General features: G+C 33.6%; 1 protein-coding gene across 9 annotated transcripts in view; it reads left to right on the forward strand.

Annotated features, from left to right (window-relative positions):
• MYO9A (myosin IXA) overlaps positions 1 to 17,605 on the forward strand; it is a 283,468-nt gene that overhangs the window by 116,070 nt on the left and 149,793 nt on the right. For 8 of the 9 annotated variants that reach the window (XM_045070457.1, XM_045070456.1, XM_045070459.1 and 5 more), the window contains 3 exons: positions 1,443 to 1,584; positions 7,336 to 7,531; positions 15,645 to 15,764. In XM_045070457.1, the coding sequence (XP_044926392.1) occupies positions 1,443 to 1,584; positions 7,336 to 7,531; positions 15,645 to 15,764 (458 nt within the window). The remainder of the gene's footprint in view (positions 1 to 1,442; positions 1,585 to 7,335; positions 7,532 to 15,644; positions 15,765 to 17,605) is intronic. The other variant, XM_045070463.1, reaches the window with a different exon arrangement.

Here is a 17,605-nt window from a genome sequence, read left to right on the forward strand (position 1 = left end):
TGTCCTCCCTATAAGGATGCCAGCTAGTGTTAGATGTTTTTACTAGTGTTAATTTAAATTCAATTCTGTTAACACTGCAATACCTCATTGTACTCATTTATGGAAACTAGTTCTTAAAGCTTGCTGTAGGTCACATGTAAAACTGGTCATCTGAACTATGATTCTCTGACACCAAAGGCCATTGTCCTTCCTGATTCTAATACATAAAACACAATTATTTTTGTTGTGATTTTGGAATCATTTCTACACATCACATTTTGTATTCAGCATCTTTGCAACCTCATGTCACATTATTTCTCATTATTTCAACTCTGATTAAGTGAAACTATTTTCTTAAAGATACTTGCTTCTTTTTCTGTCAGTGATATTTCCTCTATTTGAAACTCCTATCCAGACTTTAACATTTAGTTCATAATTGCCTCCTATATCTTCTTTGAATCTTTCCATTATTCCCAACCACTAGTGGTTTTTTTCTTTTTGGAACTTTTCTTTACAAAAATATTACTAGAGATATTGAGAGAGAGAGGAGGAGGAGAAGAGGCAGAGGGACAAGCAGACTGCACTGAGCGCAGAGTGGACGTGAGGCTCAATCCCAGAACCCTGAGATCATGACCCGAGCTGAAGCCAAGGGTTGGATTTTTTAAAGATTTTATTTATTTATTTGAGTGAGGGAGACAGAGATAGTGACAGAGAGCATGAATGGGGAGGAGAGGGTGAAGCAGGCTCCACACTGAACAGGGAGCCCAGGGTCTGGATCCCAGACCCCTGGGATCATGACCTGAGCGGAAGGCAGATGTTTAACCCAACTGAGCCATCCAGGTGGCCCCTAAACTTTTATATTCCTGTATTTGCTATCATGTAATTATTTCTTAATAGGATCATTTGAGTTATCCCTAGATATGAAATACTCATCAATGGGTATAAACCATTGAGACATATTTGAAATAATAATAGATATAAAATTATGTAGTTACTGGTACAGGTAAGAAAATTGCTACTTAATTTATGTATCAAGAAACAGGAAAACAGAAAATGACATGGACTTAAGACCTGTCCAAATTGAGAGATCATTTTCTGTTTGGAAGTTCTTGGCCCCAAACAAAGTATCATTTGAGTTTTATTATCCTGTGGGTTTAACAGAAGTGCCACACAGTGCAACCTGAGCTAAATATCTGAAGACCTGAGTTAATTTCATAGTTCTGCTTCTTGGAAAGTGTGAGTTTGGGCAAATTGTGACTTTTGATCCCTCATCTATAAAACACCAGTCCTCCTTATACTCCCTTTTTAGCTTGTTAAGAGAATCAGATTAGATAGTATAAGTGAAAACTCATTGTAATTTGCTATAAATGTGTTAGATGGCAGTGTAATTATAATGTATTAAAAAAAGACTGTATTAACAACTGCATCTTTCTTTAGTGTTTTGTTTTTTGTTTTTAATGCAGCTTTCCACAGGCCACAAATCAAACATTGCTAGATAAATTTAAGCATCAGCATGAAGAGAATTCTTACATTGAGTTTCCAGCTGTGATGGAGCCTGCTTTCATCATAAGGCATTACGCTGGGAAAGTGAAGTATGGGGTCAAGGTCAGTAAATTTCTCATTGATATGCCTTAGGGGTGAAAGTGTTTTCTCTACTGTATCATCGTCACAGTCACACTGCCTTCTGTGCAATTTATGGAGGCTCTTGATCAGTAACAGTTGGAGACGGAGACATTTTATAAAGGTATTGGTAACATTCCAATTCTACCTTGCAACATATTACTGTTTTATGTGATATTGGTGTTGGTTTCCTCCTACAGGTAAGCTCAGTATCAGTCCAGTCCCTTCTAATCGTTTTTTTGTTGTTGTTGTTGTTGTTGTTTGTTTGTTTTAAATCTGAAGAATAGAGAGCATCAGTATATCTTCAACCAAGTATTTCATTATGTAATTTGTTTACTTTTTCTCTTCTCATCCATGAGACTTAACAGAGGCTTCATGTCTTTATGCACCATTAGGTATTTGTGAGCTTGCACTCCTAATGAATATATTGAAGCTTTTAACTCTTGTGGAGAAGAATCTTCAGAATTATGGCCATTTCTTTTTTGTAATTAGTGAGCCTGTTACCCTTCAAACTTGATATTTAAGATTGTCATTTGGTAGTTTCCCAGGCAAGGCAATGATGGTATGGAGAGTAGTAGAGCAATATATTTTCTCTTGGGTATTGAGGTGAAAATCACAATTAAAATCACTCTTTGACTTAGTCTGTGTGTTAAATACAGACTATGTGTCAGACCCTGTGCTTGGTGTTCGGAACAATGTAGTGATAAACCAGGCAGACATGTTCTTGGCTTAGTATATACATACATACGTGTATGTGTGTGTGTGTGTGTGTAATAAAGATAAATGGGATATTGCCATAAATAAATGAACAAGTCCTAGGAAAGAAAGTAGTGAAATAGTGGAATTTGAATTTGGAGATCCATGAATACCTCTCTGAGAACTTAAGTTTTGAGGGTTAATCTGAAGCAAGTGTTACCTTAGTGAGGAGCTGGGGTGATGAATATTCCAGGCTATGAGGTAGAGAATTAGTATGTTAAAATAATTGAAAACAGGCCAGTGTTACTAGATTATGGTGAGCAAGGGAAGTAGTGGCATGAAACAAATTAGAGAATGAATAGCAAATTAATTCTTAATGGCTTTTAGACCAAGTTAAAGGAGTTTGGTTTTTATTGACATTATAATGGGGAACTACGAAACGATTTTAAACAGGCTGTGATTTGTGTTTTTAAGAGATTGCTTTGATTACTTTGAGGAGAAGGAACAGCAGAGGATGAGAGTAGAAGCTGGCAGAGAAATTAGGAGCTTTTTAAAATAGTTGAGTTGAAATGTTAAGGTAAATTGAACCACGGATGGCAGTATAGATGGAGGAGATGTAGATGATTAGGAGATATATTTTGGAGGTATAATTGGTAGAAGCTGATTGATGTATCCCAGCTAAGTGACTTCTGGCTGTAGCTGATGGGTGAATTTGAGGTGTTATTTCTGAGATGGAAGGGACAGAAAGGAACAGATTTTAGAACAAACATTAAGAATAACAGAGTGGAATGATACTTCCCAGGGGCTGTGGGATGGGAAAATTGAGGAAATGTTGGGCAAAGGATACAAACTTGCAGTTAGAAGATGAGTAAATTCTGGAGATCTAATGCACAGCATTGTGATTATAATAACATTGTGATAATAGCATTGTCTTCAAAGTTCTTAAGAGTTCTTTTAGGTGTTCTTACCACAGAAAAGGAATGATAGTTATATGACCTGATGGAGGTGTTAGCTAATACTACAGTGGTAGTCCTATTGCAGTATATAAATGTATCAAATCAGTACATTATATACCTTATACATTACGTGTTAGTTATATCTCAATTTTAAAAAAGATTTTGAAAATGTAGTTTAAAACAAAAACAAGAAGACTTGAGCCGTGAAGTCATACAATGAGGTACATAAATCCTAAGTGTACAGATTTCTGTCATGCCCCTTCCTAGCCCATTCTCCCTGACACAGAGATAACCACTACCCTCATTTTTTATCCTTAGTTTTACTTGTTATTACATTTTAGGTAAATGGAATCATACCGTATATACACTTATGCCTGTGATTAATCATCCTTAGATAGTTTGAAAGTAAAAGAATGGAAAAAATATATATAGAGAAAAAGTATATATAGAAGGTAAAAGGATGAAAAAAATTATATCACCCAAACCCTAAGTATAAGAAATTATTAGCATACAAGGTAGATTTTACTGCAAGAAGTATTACTAAAGATAAAGATGCACATTTCATAAAAATAAAAGGAGCCAGTTTGATAGGAAGACACAACATCAAAAGTTGTATGTACTTACTGATTTGATTCATTATACAAAAACTAAAGGGAGAATAAAAGTAGAACTGGAAAAATCCATCTAATTGTAGATTTTAATATTTATTTCTTTAGTAGCAAACAGAATAAGATGCAAAATGAGTAAAAACTAAAAAATTGAATAGCATTATTAAAAACTGACCTACTTGGCATATCATAAGGATAGCTAGACAGTCTTTGAATGTTTAAACACAATTCTTCTATGTAATCCATGAGTCAAAAAAGAAATCACAATCACAATGCTAATTTTATTATTTATCTATTTGTATTTAAAGATTATATTTATTTATTTATTAGAGAGAGAGAGAGACAGACAGACAGACAGAGATAGCAAGAGTGAACACCAGCAGGGAAGAGCAGGGAAGCAGGCTCCCCACTGGGCAGGAGCCGTACATGGGGCTTGATCTCATGACCTGAGCTGAAGGCAGACACTTAACCATTTGAGTCATCTATGTGCTCCTACAATGCTGATTTAAAACTGAGCATTAATAAAAATGCAGCATACTAAAATTTGCAGAATCTGTAGCAATTGGTAAGGTGCATTTAAAGCAATGATTTATAATTTTAAATGCATGCATTAGGAAGAATGGTTGAAAGTAATTATCTAAGCTTCCATTTCAAGAGACTGAAAAAAGAACAGCAGATTAACCCCCCTTCAATTAGAGGGATATAATAAAGGGAAGACTAGAAATTAATGCAGTAGAGAAATTAACAAAGCCAAATATTTGTTCTTTGAAAAGGTAACAGAAAATAATAAAAGGTAATAGAATAAAATAAAATGAAAAACGTAATAGAAAATAATCTATAATAGAAAAAAAGATTTTAAAAATAGATACCAGAAAAGAAAAAGGGGACTTAACTACATACTCAACAGATATTAAGAAGGGTCGCAACATATTTGCCAGTAAATTTGACAGCATAGATAAAATGGAGAATTCCATGAAAATCACACATCAAAACTGACACCAGAAATACAGGAAAACTTGAGACGCCTATTTCCATTACATAATTTGAATCAGCAGTTTAAACTTCCTCATAGAGGAAATTCCAGGCCTGTATGGTTTCACTCGCGAATGCTTCTAAACATTTAAGTAATACTAGTTTTATGCATTCACTTTTAAGTTTGAGATACCTTTAAGGTGTAGAAATGGGTCTTGGACATAACAACAAAGATCTGAGCAGGAAATACAGATTGGGTCTCATCATATAGATAGTGTTTAAAGCCATTACTACGGTTGAGATCACCTGATGTGAGATGATTGAGTGAAAATTTTTCTGAGAGTACATAAGACCAAACCCCAAGAATTTTAAATATGGTTAAGTAGTAAATCACAAAATGTATTGTTAATAGAAACCAAGAGAAAATTTTCAAGAAGAATGATATGATTAGGTTATGAAACACACTTAGAAATCTAGAACTATAAAGACAGATGAGACCATTACGTTTGGAAAATAAAGGTTTCCATCAACATTTGACACCCATCATGGGAAAAAATTCTAGAATTTTACTTTGTACAGTATAGTTATTAATAGGATGGAATGGTCTTCAGTATAGAACAGACAATTTTCAGTTCCTGTAGTACTTACTGTGTTTGACCTTTGGCAAGCTTCTTTATCTTTCTGTTTACTTATCAGTAAATTATAGTTTGTAATTATTCTACTTTATTAAGTAATTGTTAGAATTGAATAAGTTATGTATAGTGCTTAACTTAGTGCCTGACGTCTTATTTGCCCTTGGTAAGTATTAGCCAGTAATCGTGGTGGTGGTGATTTGGATTTGAACATTTTTATCAGTTTTACTAACTTTTATAATATATACTTTTGCTCAAAGGATGTTAAGGGACAAGCCAAGGACCAAGATTCCTGGCCTGTTTCTCCTTTTCTCCTGTTCTTAGGAGAACAAAGACTAGGAAAGGAAACTCCTAAAGAAGTCCAAACTGCCTTCTGGAAAACATCATACTAGACATGCTCCTCATAGAATTCTGAGTTAAAGAGCTGTTATGTCAAGTTGCACCAACTCTGAGTGATTTACTTACCAACTTTTAATCCTTTTATCTGGGTGTGATTATAGCCAAATGCCTACTCTATACATATCACTCTGGAACATTCTTCCACTGAGTGTAAACTTTTTATTCTCCTTGTCTTTCTGTGGGATATTTTAACCCATTTTCTTCTGTTAAATCCCCTCCATACCCTATCGGCAAGTTGTTTGTACTGTCTATTTACAGTCCCTAGGTAATACGTATATTTTCTGCCGTCTCTGTAGGCCTCCTAGGCACATATATTCATTTGCTTTCTTGTTGTCTATATGCAAATACGGTATAGTGATAATGAGTGGCTGTCTTTGAACCCCTATTCTACTTACTATGTTATAGGGGCCAGGATAGTTAGCTTCTCCATGACTGAGTTTCTTCATGTATAAAATAGGAGTAATAATAATATCTATCTCAAGCAATTGGTAGGTGGATGAAATAAGCTTAAATGAGACAACACATGTAAAGTGCTCAGAAGAGTGCCACGCACATATTACCTTTCAATAAGTGTTTCTTGCTGCTATCGTTATCCTCACCATCTCAAACTTCACTTGCACAAAACTGATCTCTTGATTTCATTTCCTATCCCTAAATCTTCTCTTTTCTCTAGACTTCTCCATATCAATATGGTACCTCCACGTAGTTCCTAAAACCCAAAATATAGGTGTTAACCTTATTCCCCCATTCTTTCACCATGCTATAATACACCAGCTAAATTCTTTGCCTTACTTCCAAAACATATCCCAAATATAGTAACTATTTTTCCTTTATGCTATTACCACCAAGGTAGTCTTAAGTCACCAACACCTTTTGTTTGGATTATTTCAATAGCTGGTCTCCCGTTTTCCATTCCTTACATAAATTCATTCCCTCTGCAGCATCCAGTGGTATTTATAAAATATCATTTAGCTCCATTGGCTTTCTTTTATATTTGAATAAAATCTACAAACTCCTAACTCAGGCTTGCAATACCTATTTATTTGCCAAATCTTCCATCACTCTCACCTTTGCCCAGAATGTTCCAGCTCCTGGTCTTACTGTTTGTCTACTAACTTGTCCTACCACCTATACATAATAGGTGTTGTATTTTCTTTGTTTGGAACACTGTTCCTTGTTTTCTCATATCTGGCTCCTTTCTTTTATTCAACTGTCTGGTTATTTTATGTGATACCCCTTCAGAGAGGCTCTTTACTTAACAAGCTACAATAAAATTGTGGAATATTTACTGTCATCTAAATGTATTATAGAATAGTTTTAGGATTGTCTGGGACTTTATCAAAGGTCCAGTTAGCTACCTAGAACAGAATTCACTTCTATAGTCCTTAGTAAACCACTTTTCAAACATGTCACCTATTATCTTCTTGGTTTAATAATTTTTTCAAAAATAACGATGATACTTTTTTTGTGTAGGATTTCCGGGAAAAAAATACAGATCATATGCGCCCTGACATTGTAGCTCTTCTAAGAAGTAGCAAGAATGCATTTATCTCTGGGATGATTGGAATTGATCCTGTAGCTGTTTTCCGATGGGCAGTTCTCAGAGCTTTTTTCAGAGCCATGGTTGCTTTCAGGGAAGCTGGGAAAAGACACATTCAGACAAAAACTGGTAAGCAGTAGATACTAGTATTCTACCATACTTATCTTTTTTTACCACTCTTAAGGTGTAGAGACATAATAATTTTGTTCTCTTTTGTTTTCTTGACCATATCCTAACATCATTTTCAGATCTGATTAGTTCCAGAGTACTTTATATGATTGAGTTTAGTGAATACATGGTGTGTGTTTATATATATGTATTGGTACATTTTTATTAATAAATACTCAGAGGAGTAATGTATGTAAAGCACCTGATATTCAATAGGTATTTTTTAGTAAGACATTGGTAAATTTTTAAACAAAAAACCGAAATGATACTTTGCCATTTACTTATATAGAATTAAATATTGATAACCTTTATTTTCTTATGTAATAGTTTTTATGCAGATGAAACAATTTAATGTGGAAGCATAAATCGGGAGATAGAAAAATTAGATGGAGATAGGGGGCAGTTTAGTGGAGATAACCTTACTTCAGAAATCAGTGAAGTGTCATTTCTTCTCTTGAGTGATTTTGTGACTATTAGCAGTTTTTTCTTTTTTAAATACTGTCTTCAGAATTGTGGGGGTAAAGCCAGGTAATAATAGATGAATCTGTTTATGAATGTTAATTTTCTTTTCTTCCTACCCTTAACTCAGTTCATTGGATTTTACTTTGAAATTTAGAAATGAATGGAGCAGGGTACTTTTCTGTGTCTCGTCCCCTTAAATCATGAAATACCATAGTTTACAATCTGCATGAAGGCATCTTATCTTCAAAAGCATTTGTTACCTAATGAAAATCACAGTGTAAAAAAAAGAATAAGAAAAAAAGAAAAAAATTCACACTTTTGTTTACTGCAGCTTTAGCCTTAGATAGACCATTGCTGCACTGCATAGTGAGGATTTACTAATATATATGTAGCCATTTAAAATAAAGTGTTCTGTCCAGAAAAGCTTCAGTAGAAGCACACTAGGACCCATCTGTACTTTCAGGACTCCCAGATTTACTTATATGGATTTTCAGCATGTGCACTAGCAGTAAAACTTTTAAGTTCAGCTTTTGCATATTCCAAATGAATACTTATATTTGGGAGATTGTATTTCTGAAATGAGAGGGAAAAGCTAATTGAACTTAGTTTCTGTATTTCAGATTATAATATATACAAACTGGCCTTTGTAAATAGGGAGAAATACAGTTTTTTTGGAAAATAAAAGGAATATCTTAAACCTACTTTACCTTTTACAAAATTATCTCTGAGAGGCTTTCTTTGTAAAAAGCTCTAAAGAAAAGTTTTTTCTTTTAATTTAAGATACATTATTATTTATCATAGTGGATTTACCAATTTTGGAAATTATAAAAAAGTCTTCTACTAAGATATAACTGACTATGAGAAGAAACTTTTCTTGTATTTACTATTGAAAATATTGCTTTCTAAAAAGATTAATCACATTGTTTTTGTGTTCTTTTGGTATATAAAATCTTATTTGTGAAAGCTGGTTGTATGTTTATTATTATCCTTTGGTACACAGATACAAAATGTTATTAATTATCAACAAAATGATAGTGTATTATTTCTACTTTGATCATGTCTAGATTCTTCTTCTTTTGTAGTCTAATTTTTCTTTTCGGCCAGCACAGAGCATCCATATAATAAACTTTTTGAATACTCTTTTATTTAAGGCTATAACATGCATATAGAAGAAAACTGTGCCCCCCAAAATGGATAGCTCAGATAATTATCACAAAGTGAACACACCCTGAAACAATCACCTAGATTAAGATGTAGAATATTACCAACAACCTGGAAGTCTCATTGGATAAACTTTTTAAATTTCACTTTTTATCAAGAAAAAGAAAAGTCATAGTTCATTTGTACTTTGAGCAGATTTGTTACAGGAAATAATTATATTGCAGTATATTACTATCAGTGCCAGTATTTAGCATTTTTGCTCCTTCTGCATGGATTTAGGATAAAAGGGTACCATAAAATTAGAACATTATAGCATTACAAAATAAAAACTAACAGAATAATTGTGAAAATGGATAAATAATAGTTTCGGAACTTTTAAAATGACCATGAATAGTATGGAGATATAGTGAAAATGAAATATTGGAATTAGAGATTATTTAAGTATAAGTGGAATTTAAGTAGAATTTAAGTGGAATTTAAGTAGAAGTGGAATTATTTAAGTAGAAATGAAAGGCAGAAGGTAATCAAGTTCAGATTTTGAATGAGACTAAGAGTTCAAAGATAATCTTTTAGGGAAGAAAGATGATGTTGACTACAGATGCACAATATATTTTTACTTCCTTTGAGAGTATATTTATAAAAAATTTTAGTGTCTCTTAGCTAAATTGCTAATAAATATCCTGATACTAAACTAAAAAATCTTGGATTTTCTTATGGAATTCCCTGACATTCTTTTTCTTCATCAAGCACAAATAATATCAAATTAAAATCTACTTTTTGACTGTTATTTTCATAGACTTCCAGATTAAGGAACACAATTTAAGACTTTTAAATAAAAATTCAGTTTATTCTTTTCAAGAATTGATTTGTTATAATTGCATAATGTATATTATGGTGATCAGAAAACCATGCAGTGTTCTTAGTGGAATTATATAAGTAGGCAGTGTGAGTGAAGCTACATATTGGCCCTGCTGAGACTTAGAGTGAGAAATAGTAATGATTTGTTTGGTTAGCAAACAGACTTTACAGAATTAGTTCAGGATAGTAGCAAAAATTATGTGAAATGGCAAATCCTGGGAAGAAGGGAGACTCTGATTTTAGAGTTGCCATGTTATATTATTTGAAATATCTGGTGTTCTACACAAAATTCTGAAACACACACACACACACAAAAGAAAAGAAAATGACCTGTATGTGTGAAAAAAGGAATCAATAGAAACTATTGCTGAGGAAAGCCAGACCTTGAACTTACAAAAGTCTTTAAGCTATTTTAAATATGTTCAAAGGCAACCATATCTGAAGAACTAAAGGAAAGTATGAGAACAGTGTCTCACTAAATATAAAATATTTTATAAAATATTTATTTATATGTGTGTGAGAAATTCACTAGAAGAGCTTAGCAACAGATTTGAATAGGCAAGGCCAGAATCAGTGAACTTAACCACAGATCAGTTGAGATTATCTGTTCTAAGCAACAAAGAAAGACAGAAAGAAGAATGAATAGGAATGAACAGAGCTTTTAGACCTATGGGACACAATAAAGTACCCTAGCATCTGGCAGTTTAGAAGGACAGAGAAAGGGGTAGTAAGAATATTTCAAGAAATAATGGCCAAAAGACTATATACCCAAGAAGATCAACAACCCACAAGGATCCAAACTTAGATACATCAAAATTAGATTGTCCTGAGATAAAAAATATTGAAAGCATCAGAAGAGAAGTAATTCACGTCCAAAGTGTCCTTTAGCAAGATTGACAATTGATTCATCATCAGGAGCCATTGAGGCTAAAGGGCAATACTGGACATATTCAGAGTGCTGAAAGAAAAAAGAGAGTCAAGAATTCTGTATTCACAAATTAAAACCACAGTGAGATAGTACCTTATACCAGTCAGAATGACTGAAATTAACAAATCAGGAAATGACAGATGTTGGTGAGGACATGGAGAAAGGGGAACCGTCCTACACTGTTGTTGGGAATGCAAGCTGGTGTACCCGCTCTGGAAAACAATATGGAGGTTTCTCAAAAAAGTTGAAAATAGAGTGGTACCTGGGTGGCTCAGTCGTTAAGCATCTGCCTTCAGCTCAGGTCATAATCCCAGGGTCCTGGGATTGAGCCCTGCATTGGGCTCCCTCCTCTCCCTCCTTAGCAGGAAGCCTGCTTCTCCCTCTCCCACTCCCCTGCTTGTGTTCCCTCTCTCACTGTCTCTCTCTCTCTGTCAAATAAATAAACAAAATCTTAAATTGAAATAAAGAAAGAAAATAGAGCCTCCTACAACCCAGCAATTTAAGAAACAAAACAGAGTATCATAGGGGAAGGGAGGGAAAAATAAAACAAGACAAAATCAGACAGGGGGACAAACCAGAAGAGATCATAGGAAACAAACTGAGGTTGAAGAGGGGAGGAGAGTGGGGTGATGGGGAAACTGGGTGATGGACATTAAAGAAGGCACGTGATATAATAAGCACTGGGTATTATGTAAGACTGATGAATCACTGAATTCTACTTCTGAAACTAATAATATACTGTATGTTAATTAGTTAATTAATTCCATATTCAATAAAACTACCCTTCAAAGTGACCGTGAAATTAAGACATTTGTGGATAAACAAATCCTGAGCTAGTATTATCAGATCTGCCCCACAAGAAATATTTCAGTGAGTTCTGGCTGAAATGAAAGGAAATTAAATAGTAACTTGAAAGCACTTGAAGCCCATTAAAGGCAACTATAGAGTAAAGTATAATAAAATATAGTATGAATATATTTTTTTACATTTTGAAACTTTTTTCTCTAATCTGATTTAAAAGACAGCTGTACAAAGCAATAATTATAAATCTTTGTTGATGGGCATGACATTTTAAGGGTGTAATTTTTATGACAGTAACAGCATAAAGGAGGAGGAAGAGAATGGAGCTATAGAAGAGAAACATTTTTTTTTATTAACATGTAATGTATTATTAGCCCCAGGGATACAGGTCTGTGAATCACCAGGTTTACACACTCACAGCACTGACCATAGCACATAGCCTCCCCAATGAAGAGAAACATTTTTATATACCGTTGGACTTAAGCAATTTTAAATCCAGGCTTGATTGTTATAAGATGTTAATTATAATTCCCTTGGTATTCGCAAAGAAAATAACTAAAAAATAATATGGTAATATAAATGACAAAAAAATAAGAATATACTAGAAAACATCTGTTTAACACAAAAGAAGACAGTATTAAATAGAGGAATAAAAATAATATGTAATAAGACATATATGGAAACTCAACAACACAGGCCACCTATTGCATGTATCACAAATCACAAATGTATGATTGCATTTATGTGAAATGTCTAGAATAGGCAAATCTGTAGAGGTAGAATGTAGATTAGTATTTGCCTAGGGCTGGAGTAGGCAAGCTGGGAAATGATGAAGGGAAGGATAATAAAAAAGGTTAGGGTGTCTTTTTAGTATGTTGAAGGTATTCTAAAATTGATTGTGGTGATAGTTCAATAGTTTCAGGAATTATACTAAAAACCATTGAATTGTACACTTTAAATAAGTGAATTGGATAGTATGTGGTTTATATTTCAATGGAACTGTTATACCCAAAACACAAGAATGTTCATAGTATCTTTATCCTTAATAGTCTCCAGTTAGAAACACCCAAAAATCTATCAATGGAAGAAAAGATAACCATGTTGTGATACATTCCTACCATGTAACATTATTCTGAGTAAAAAAGACAGATTACTGATTCTCATGAGTATCATAATGAGTCACAAAATATACTGGGCAAAAAAGTCAGGCATGAAAAGGTACATAGTGTATGCTTTCATTTAGTTTAAGAACAGGCAAAATAATACAGTTATGATAGCTTCTGCAAAGACATGGGTGGTATTGATAGGAAGGGGTTGAAATAACTTGCTGAAATAATGGAAATGTTCTGTATCTTTATTGAGGATTACATAGATGTAAATATTTTTTAAGCTTACCAAATTTTTACTTGAGATTGTGGTGGTTTGCAATGTGTGAGGTACACCTTTAATGGCTGTGCGGCCTAGAAGCTGGCATTACAGCAACTGCTTTGTGATCAGAGACATGGCTTCAGGTTTGAATGAATAACTAGGATTGAGTTCCATTATGTGGTGTAGTACCTTCAGGGAGCTTAGACTTTTCCATCATTGAAAAGATTGAAAAATTCTGTCCATTGGTCTTGAGCAGAGAAATAAGAAGGACCTTAGCAATCTAACCTTAGGCCTTAGATTGTTCTTAAACTGCTTAAAAAAAAAATCAGTGCCCCATATCTTTACCATGCATAGGTATGGGGTCTGAATTTATCTTGTATTTTTGGTGCATAATCTCAAGGTAAGGAATTAACAAACTATATCAGGAACTAGCATAAACCAACACTAAATCAAAGTGTTTTAGGAGTTATGAGACTCCTTAGACAATAACCCTTCCTGAATCTGTACTTACAAACCATCCTAGGAAACTTAACCTCCTTAACAGGGCATTGTTAACAACAAATGAGAGGAAGATCAGTTTAAGGTTTGGAAATAGTATTATAGTCTAAAATAGTAGAGAGTTAAAAGAAGGTATAGAAAGCAGAATGAAAGACGTTAAAAAAAAAGATAGGTATGATGGTGAGTCCTAAAATAGTCACAAATACAAAATTACCCATATCCAAATGTCATTGCCACAGTTTATTAGACAAAAGAGTGCAGTGGCTGTAGTAATGTCAAGTGATTTCTTCAAACTCCTTACTAATTTAGTATATTTAATATACTAAACTTTTACATAGAACACTTTAATACCATAATCTCCTTAAAATCATTTCTGACTGGCAGATTATCAAGATAGCCTGAAAGTCTTGTGATAACTTTTTAAAATTACAGTTTGTTTAGAGTATAAATAGAACTTTCCAGGCGTTTTTTTTTTTTTTTTTTTTTCCCTCAGATGGTCCCTCTCAACTGATACCTACCTCCTGGCACCACCAACTAACAAGTATAGGCTAGTCTGAGCCTAACTAAGCATTCTTTCTTCAAGCAGCCCGTCAAAGATGGTGGAGTGGATTATTGATAATGGGCATAGAATATTTTTGCTGAGATGTTCTTCAACTAAGAAATGCTGGATAACTTGATATTTGTCTCTTTTTGAAATACTGAACATTTGCAGCTATGTGCTCTCCACATTGGATGAAGGAGATCGTGTTTTATTAGTTTACTTTTTCAGTATTGGATATGGAAATAATTTTCAAATCTATTTTATTTTTAAAAATCTGCTATTTATAAGTATCTTATTATCTGATACAAGATTCCATCTCCTTAAGCTAAAATGTGGATGCTTGTTCTCTGGATCCAGTAATCTAGTTTAAGGAATTTTAGTTAGACTAAACCCTGCTTTGCAAACCTCTTTGAACTACTCTGCCTCTATTTAACTTTTTAAATGATTCTGCATTGAGAACTATTCATAGATAGTATCTCATTCCTAATTATACAGTAAATATGCACTAATGAAACTTGATTCGTTGTGTTGCTCACTTTGTCTCTATTGTTAAACTGTTCCTTTTGTTTTTTAAAGGCACACCTACACAAATTTGAACTAAATGTCCTAACTCTAGAGATGTTCTTTGAGTAAATGATACTCAACCCCCCCCCCAAAAAAACCTGGAGATGCCCATTTTCTTTTAATCCATCTATTACTAATATGAATGGTACTGACCTCTCCCCAGCCTCCTTTATTGTTAGAGTGACTCATTGTTTCAGTAGCACTAATCTGGGGCTTTGTTCCTTCCTTGAACATGCTCTCTTCCCTTTCCCACAAATAGTTGATTTTGTTTCGCTTGACTAAGTGGTGGTGAGGTACATTTTCCAACTCTCTTTTCAGATTTATAAATACCAAAGTGCTGCTGGGTTTCCCTGCTCTATGATGCTTTTCTTCCTGCTCTTTAAACATTGACACACTTGTTGGAATTCCTACAAGTGTGGTTAATTGCAAGATTTGTGAAAGAATTATTTAACTTTTGGTAAATTGTTTTGGGTGTATTTTTCTTTGGGGTTCCATCATTGTTCTTTGCATTGTTGCCAACTATATACTAATTATATTTCAGACCTGATAAAAATGGGCCTGTTTAAAAAAATAAATATACAAATTGTTTTGAAATTTCCTTAATTTTTTTAAATTAGAAATTTTTAGTATGATATTAATTCACAACACTTTCAGTACTGAAAGGAATACTTTGAATACCTAAAAAAAACCTTTATATTTTCCTTTTATTTTTGTGTGATTTCCTCAAATCAGTTTAGAAAATTTATTCACATTTAATGCATATTACTTGATACATTTAAAAAAATATATTCTTAAGATAGTTGGCAGCACTGTCCTTGATTCTCTATTGGTTTGGGCTTATATAATATCTTTTTTCTTTTCTCCATTTTTTTGTTTTTCTTTTGCTTCCTAAGGGCATGATGATACAGCGCCATGTGCAATTTTGAAAAGTATGGATAGTTTTAGCTTTCTCCAGCACCCAGTCCACCAGAGGAGCTTAGAGATTCTGCAGAGGTGCAAGGAAGAGAAGTACAGTAAGGCTGCAAATCCTGATAAACTCTGTGTCATCACCTGTCTGTTTGGAAATGGAAACCAAGAGCATTCTGCACCAGGGTGGGACATAAATTGCCTTGACAATGTGACTTCCATAATCCTTTGACCAGTCTCAGGATAGTTCCATTGATTGAGACTTTATTTCTTCTTTCTTTTGAAAAAGTTGATATACCTCTTCTTTGAACTTGGATGACTATTTTTTGCCTGTGATCCTTGAGTTGTTGTTAATTATACTTGGTTTTAGAGTCTGAATTGGTTTCCAGTTTTGTCTTTAAAGTAGCTGAGTGATGGTTACAAATCGAGTAATGATTTTTTTCCTGCTAATTTTTTTAAAAATTTGAGGTAAAATCGCATGCAAAAGCGTAGAGTTTGATAAGTTTTAACATATATATGCACTTGTGAAATCATTAGTACAGTCTAGTTAATTACCATATCTGACACTGCCAAAAGTTCCCTCTGCCCCTTTCTAATTTTGGCTGATTTTATGCTTATTTATGCTAGAATTTGAACATCAGCAGTGTTGCTTTTGTGTATCATTGTTTAATCCACTTCATTTGATTGCAGTTCTATCAGACCTTTCTTTCTCTGGTTTAGAGCAAAGCCACCACATTAATGTTTTGGCTTAAGAAAGAATGGGAATCACAATGGATATTCTTTTTTAATTTTTTAAATTTTTTTATAAAATTAGTGTGAAAAGATGCCCTTGGTCTCCATTTCCTCCTTTCTATTTGTTAAAATCATTCTGAATGAAAATGGGTTCTTTTGCCTGTTGTGGGATTATAGTTTCTTGGAATTGCTATAGTGAGGATGAAGAGATCTTTTAAAATACTCAAAGCCCAACTCAGCAATTTGCAAATAATGGATTTAAATTACTTACATATTCTGAGCTTTTTACAAATCACCATAGATTTGCTTTGTTAATTTCACAGTTTTGTGATTGAAATTCCATGAAATTTTAGGATCCAATTATCAGTGAAAGGAGAATGTAAGTAGAATTTCTAAAAGCAATGTTGTGGGTTCTTCAGTTCTGCTTTCACTATTGTATAAGAAAATGTGTAATGCATTTTGAAAAATACTATTAAAAATGTTTTCTTATTTTAGAAAGAACAATGGTAAGTATTTCATTTTAAAAAGAACATCATGTTACTATTAATTATTGCTATTTCTAAAAGGTAAACAGTAAGTCTTCATTTCAGTTACCTATCTTCCTCTTCTAAATCTTTTAATCCATGGGACATTATTTAGAAGAGCCTACAGATCTTTTGGGGGAGTTTAAATTAATTGTTTTTTACTTTTAAATAGTGGCAAGTAGTTTGTTTGTTTTGCTGATTTTTATGACCTTCAGTTTATCCCAGCTTAGTAGATATGGGTTCAGAATAGGAGGGCACCATGTACAGCATAGGCTGCATGAGGAATTTTTTTTTTAAGCTTTTATTTATTTATTTGACAGAGAAACAGACAGCAAGAGAGGGAACACAGCAGGGGGAGTGGGAGAGGGAAGAGCAGGCTTCCCACTGAGCAGGGAACCCAATGGGGGATTCTGTCCCACATTGGATCATGACCTGAGCTGAAGGCAGATGCTTAAGGACTGAACCACCCAGGCGCCCCTGCATGAGGAAATGATATATTTATCTATATTTATATGCAAATTTATGGAAGTTGGGGCTTTTCCATTATTTTAGGTAGTTTATTCCGTTTCCTATATAGTACTACCAGTAATTGAAATTTTATAATATATAAAATTACAAATTCAGGTCTAGGAGACTGTTTTTTAAAAATACAGGGAACTACCAGCTTTAGGTAATGGATAATTGGCAAGGTG

The sequence above is a fragment of the Mustela putorius genome, unplaced genomic scaffold (assembly GCF_011764305.1).
Source record: "Mustela putorius furo isolate JIRA1106 unplaced genomic scaffold, ASM1176430v1.1 tig00003972_pilon_pilon_pilon, whole genome shotgun sequence".
NCBI lineage: Eukaryota > Metazoa > Chordata > Mammalia > Carnivora > Mustelidae > Mustela > Mustela putorius.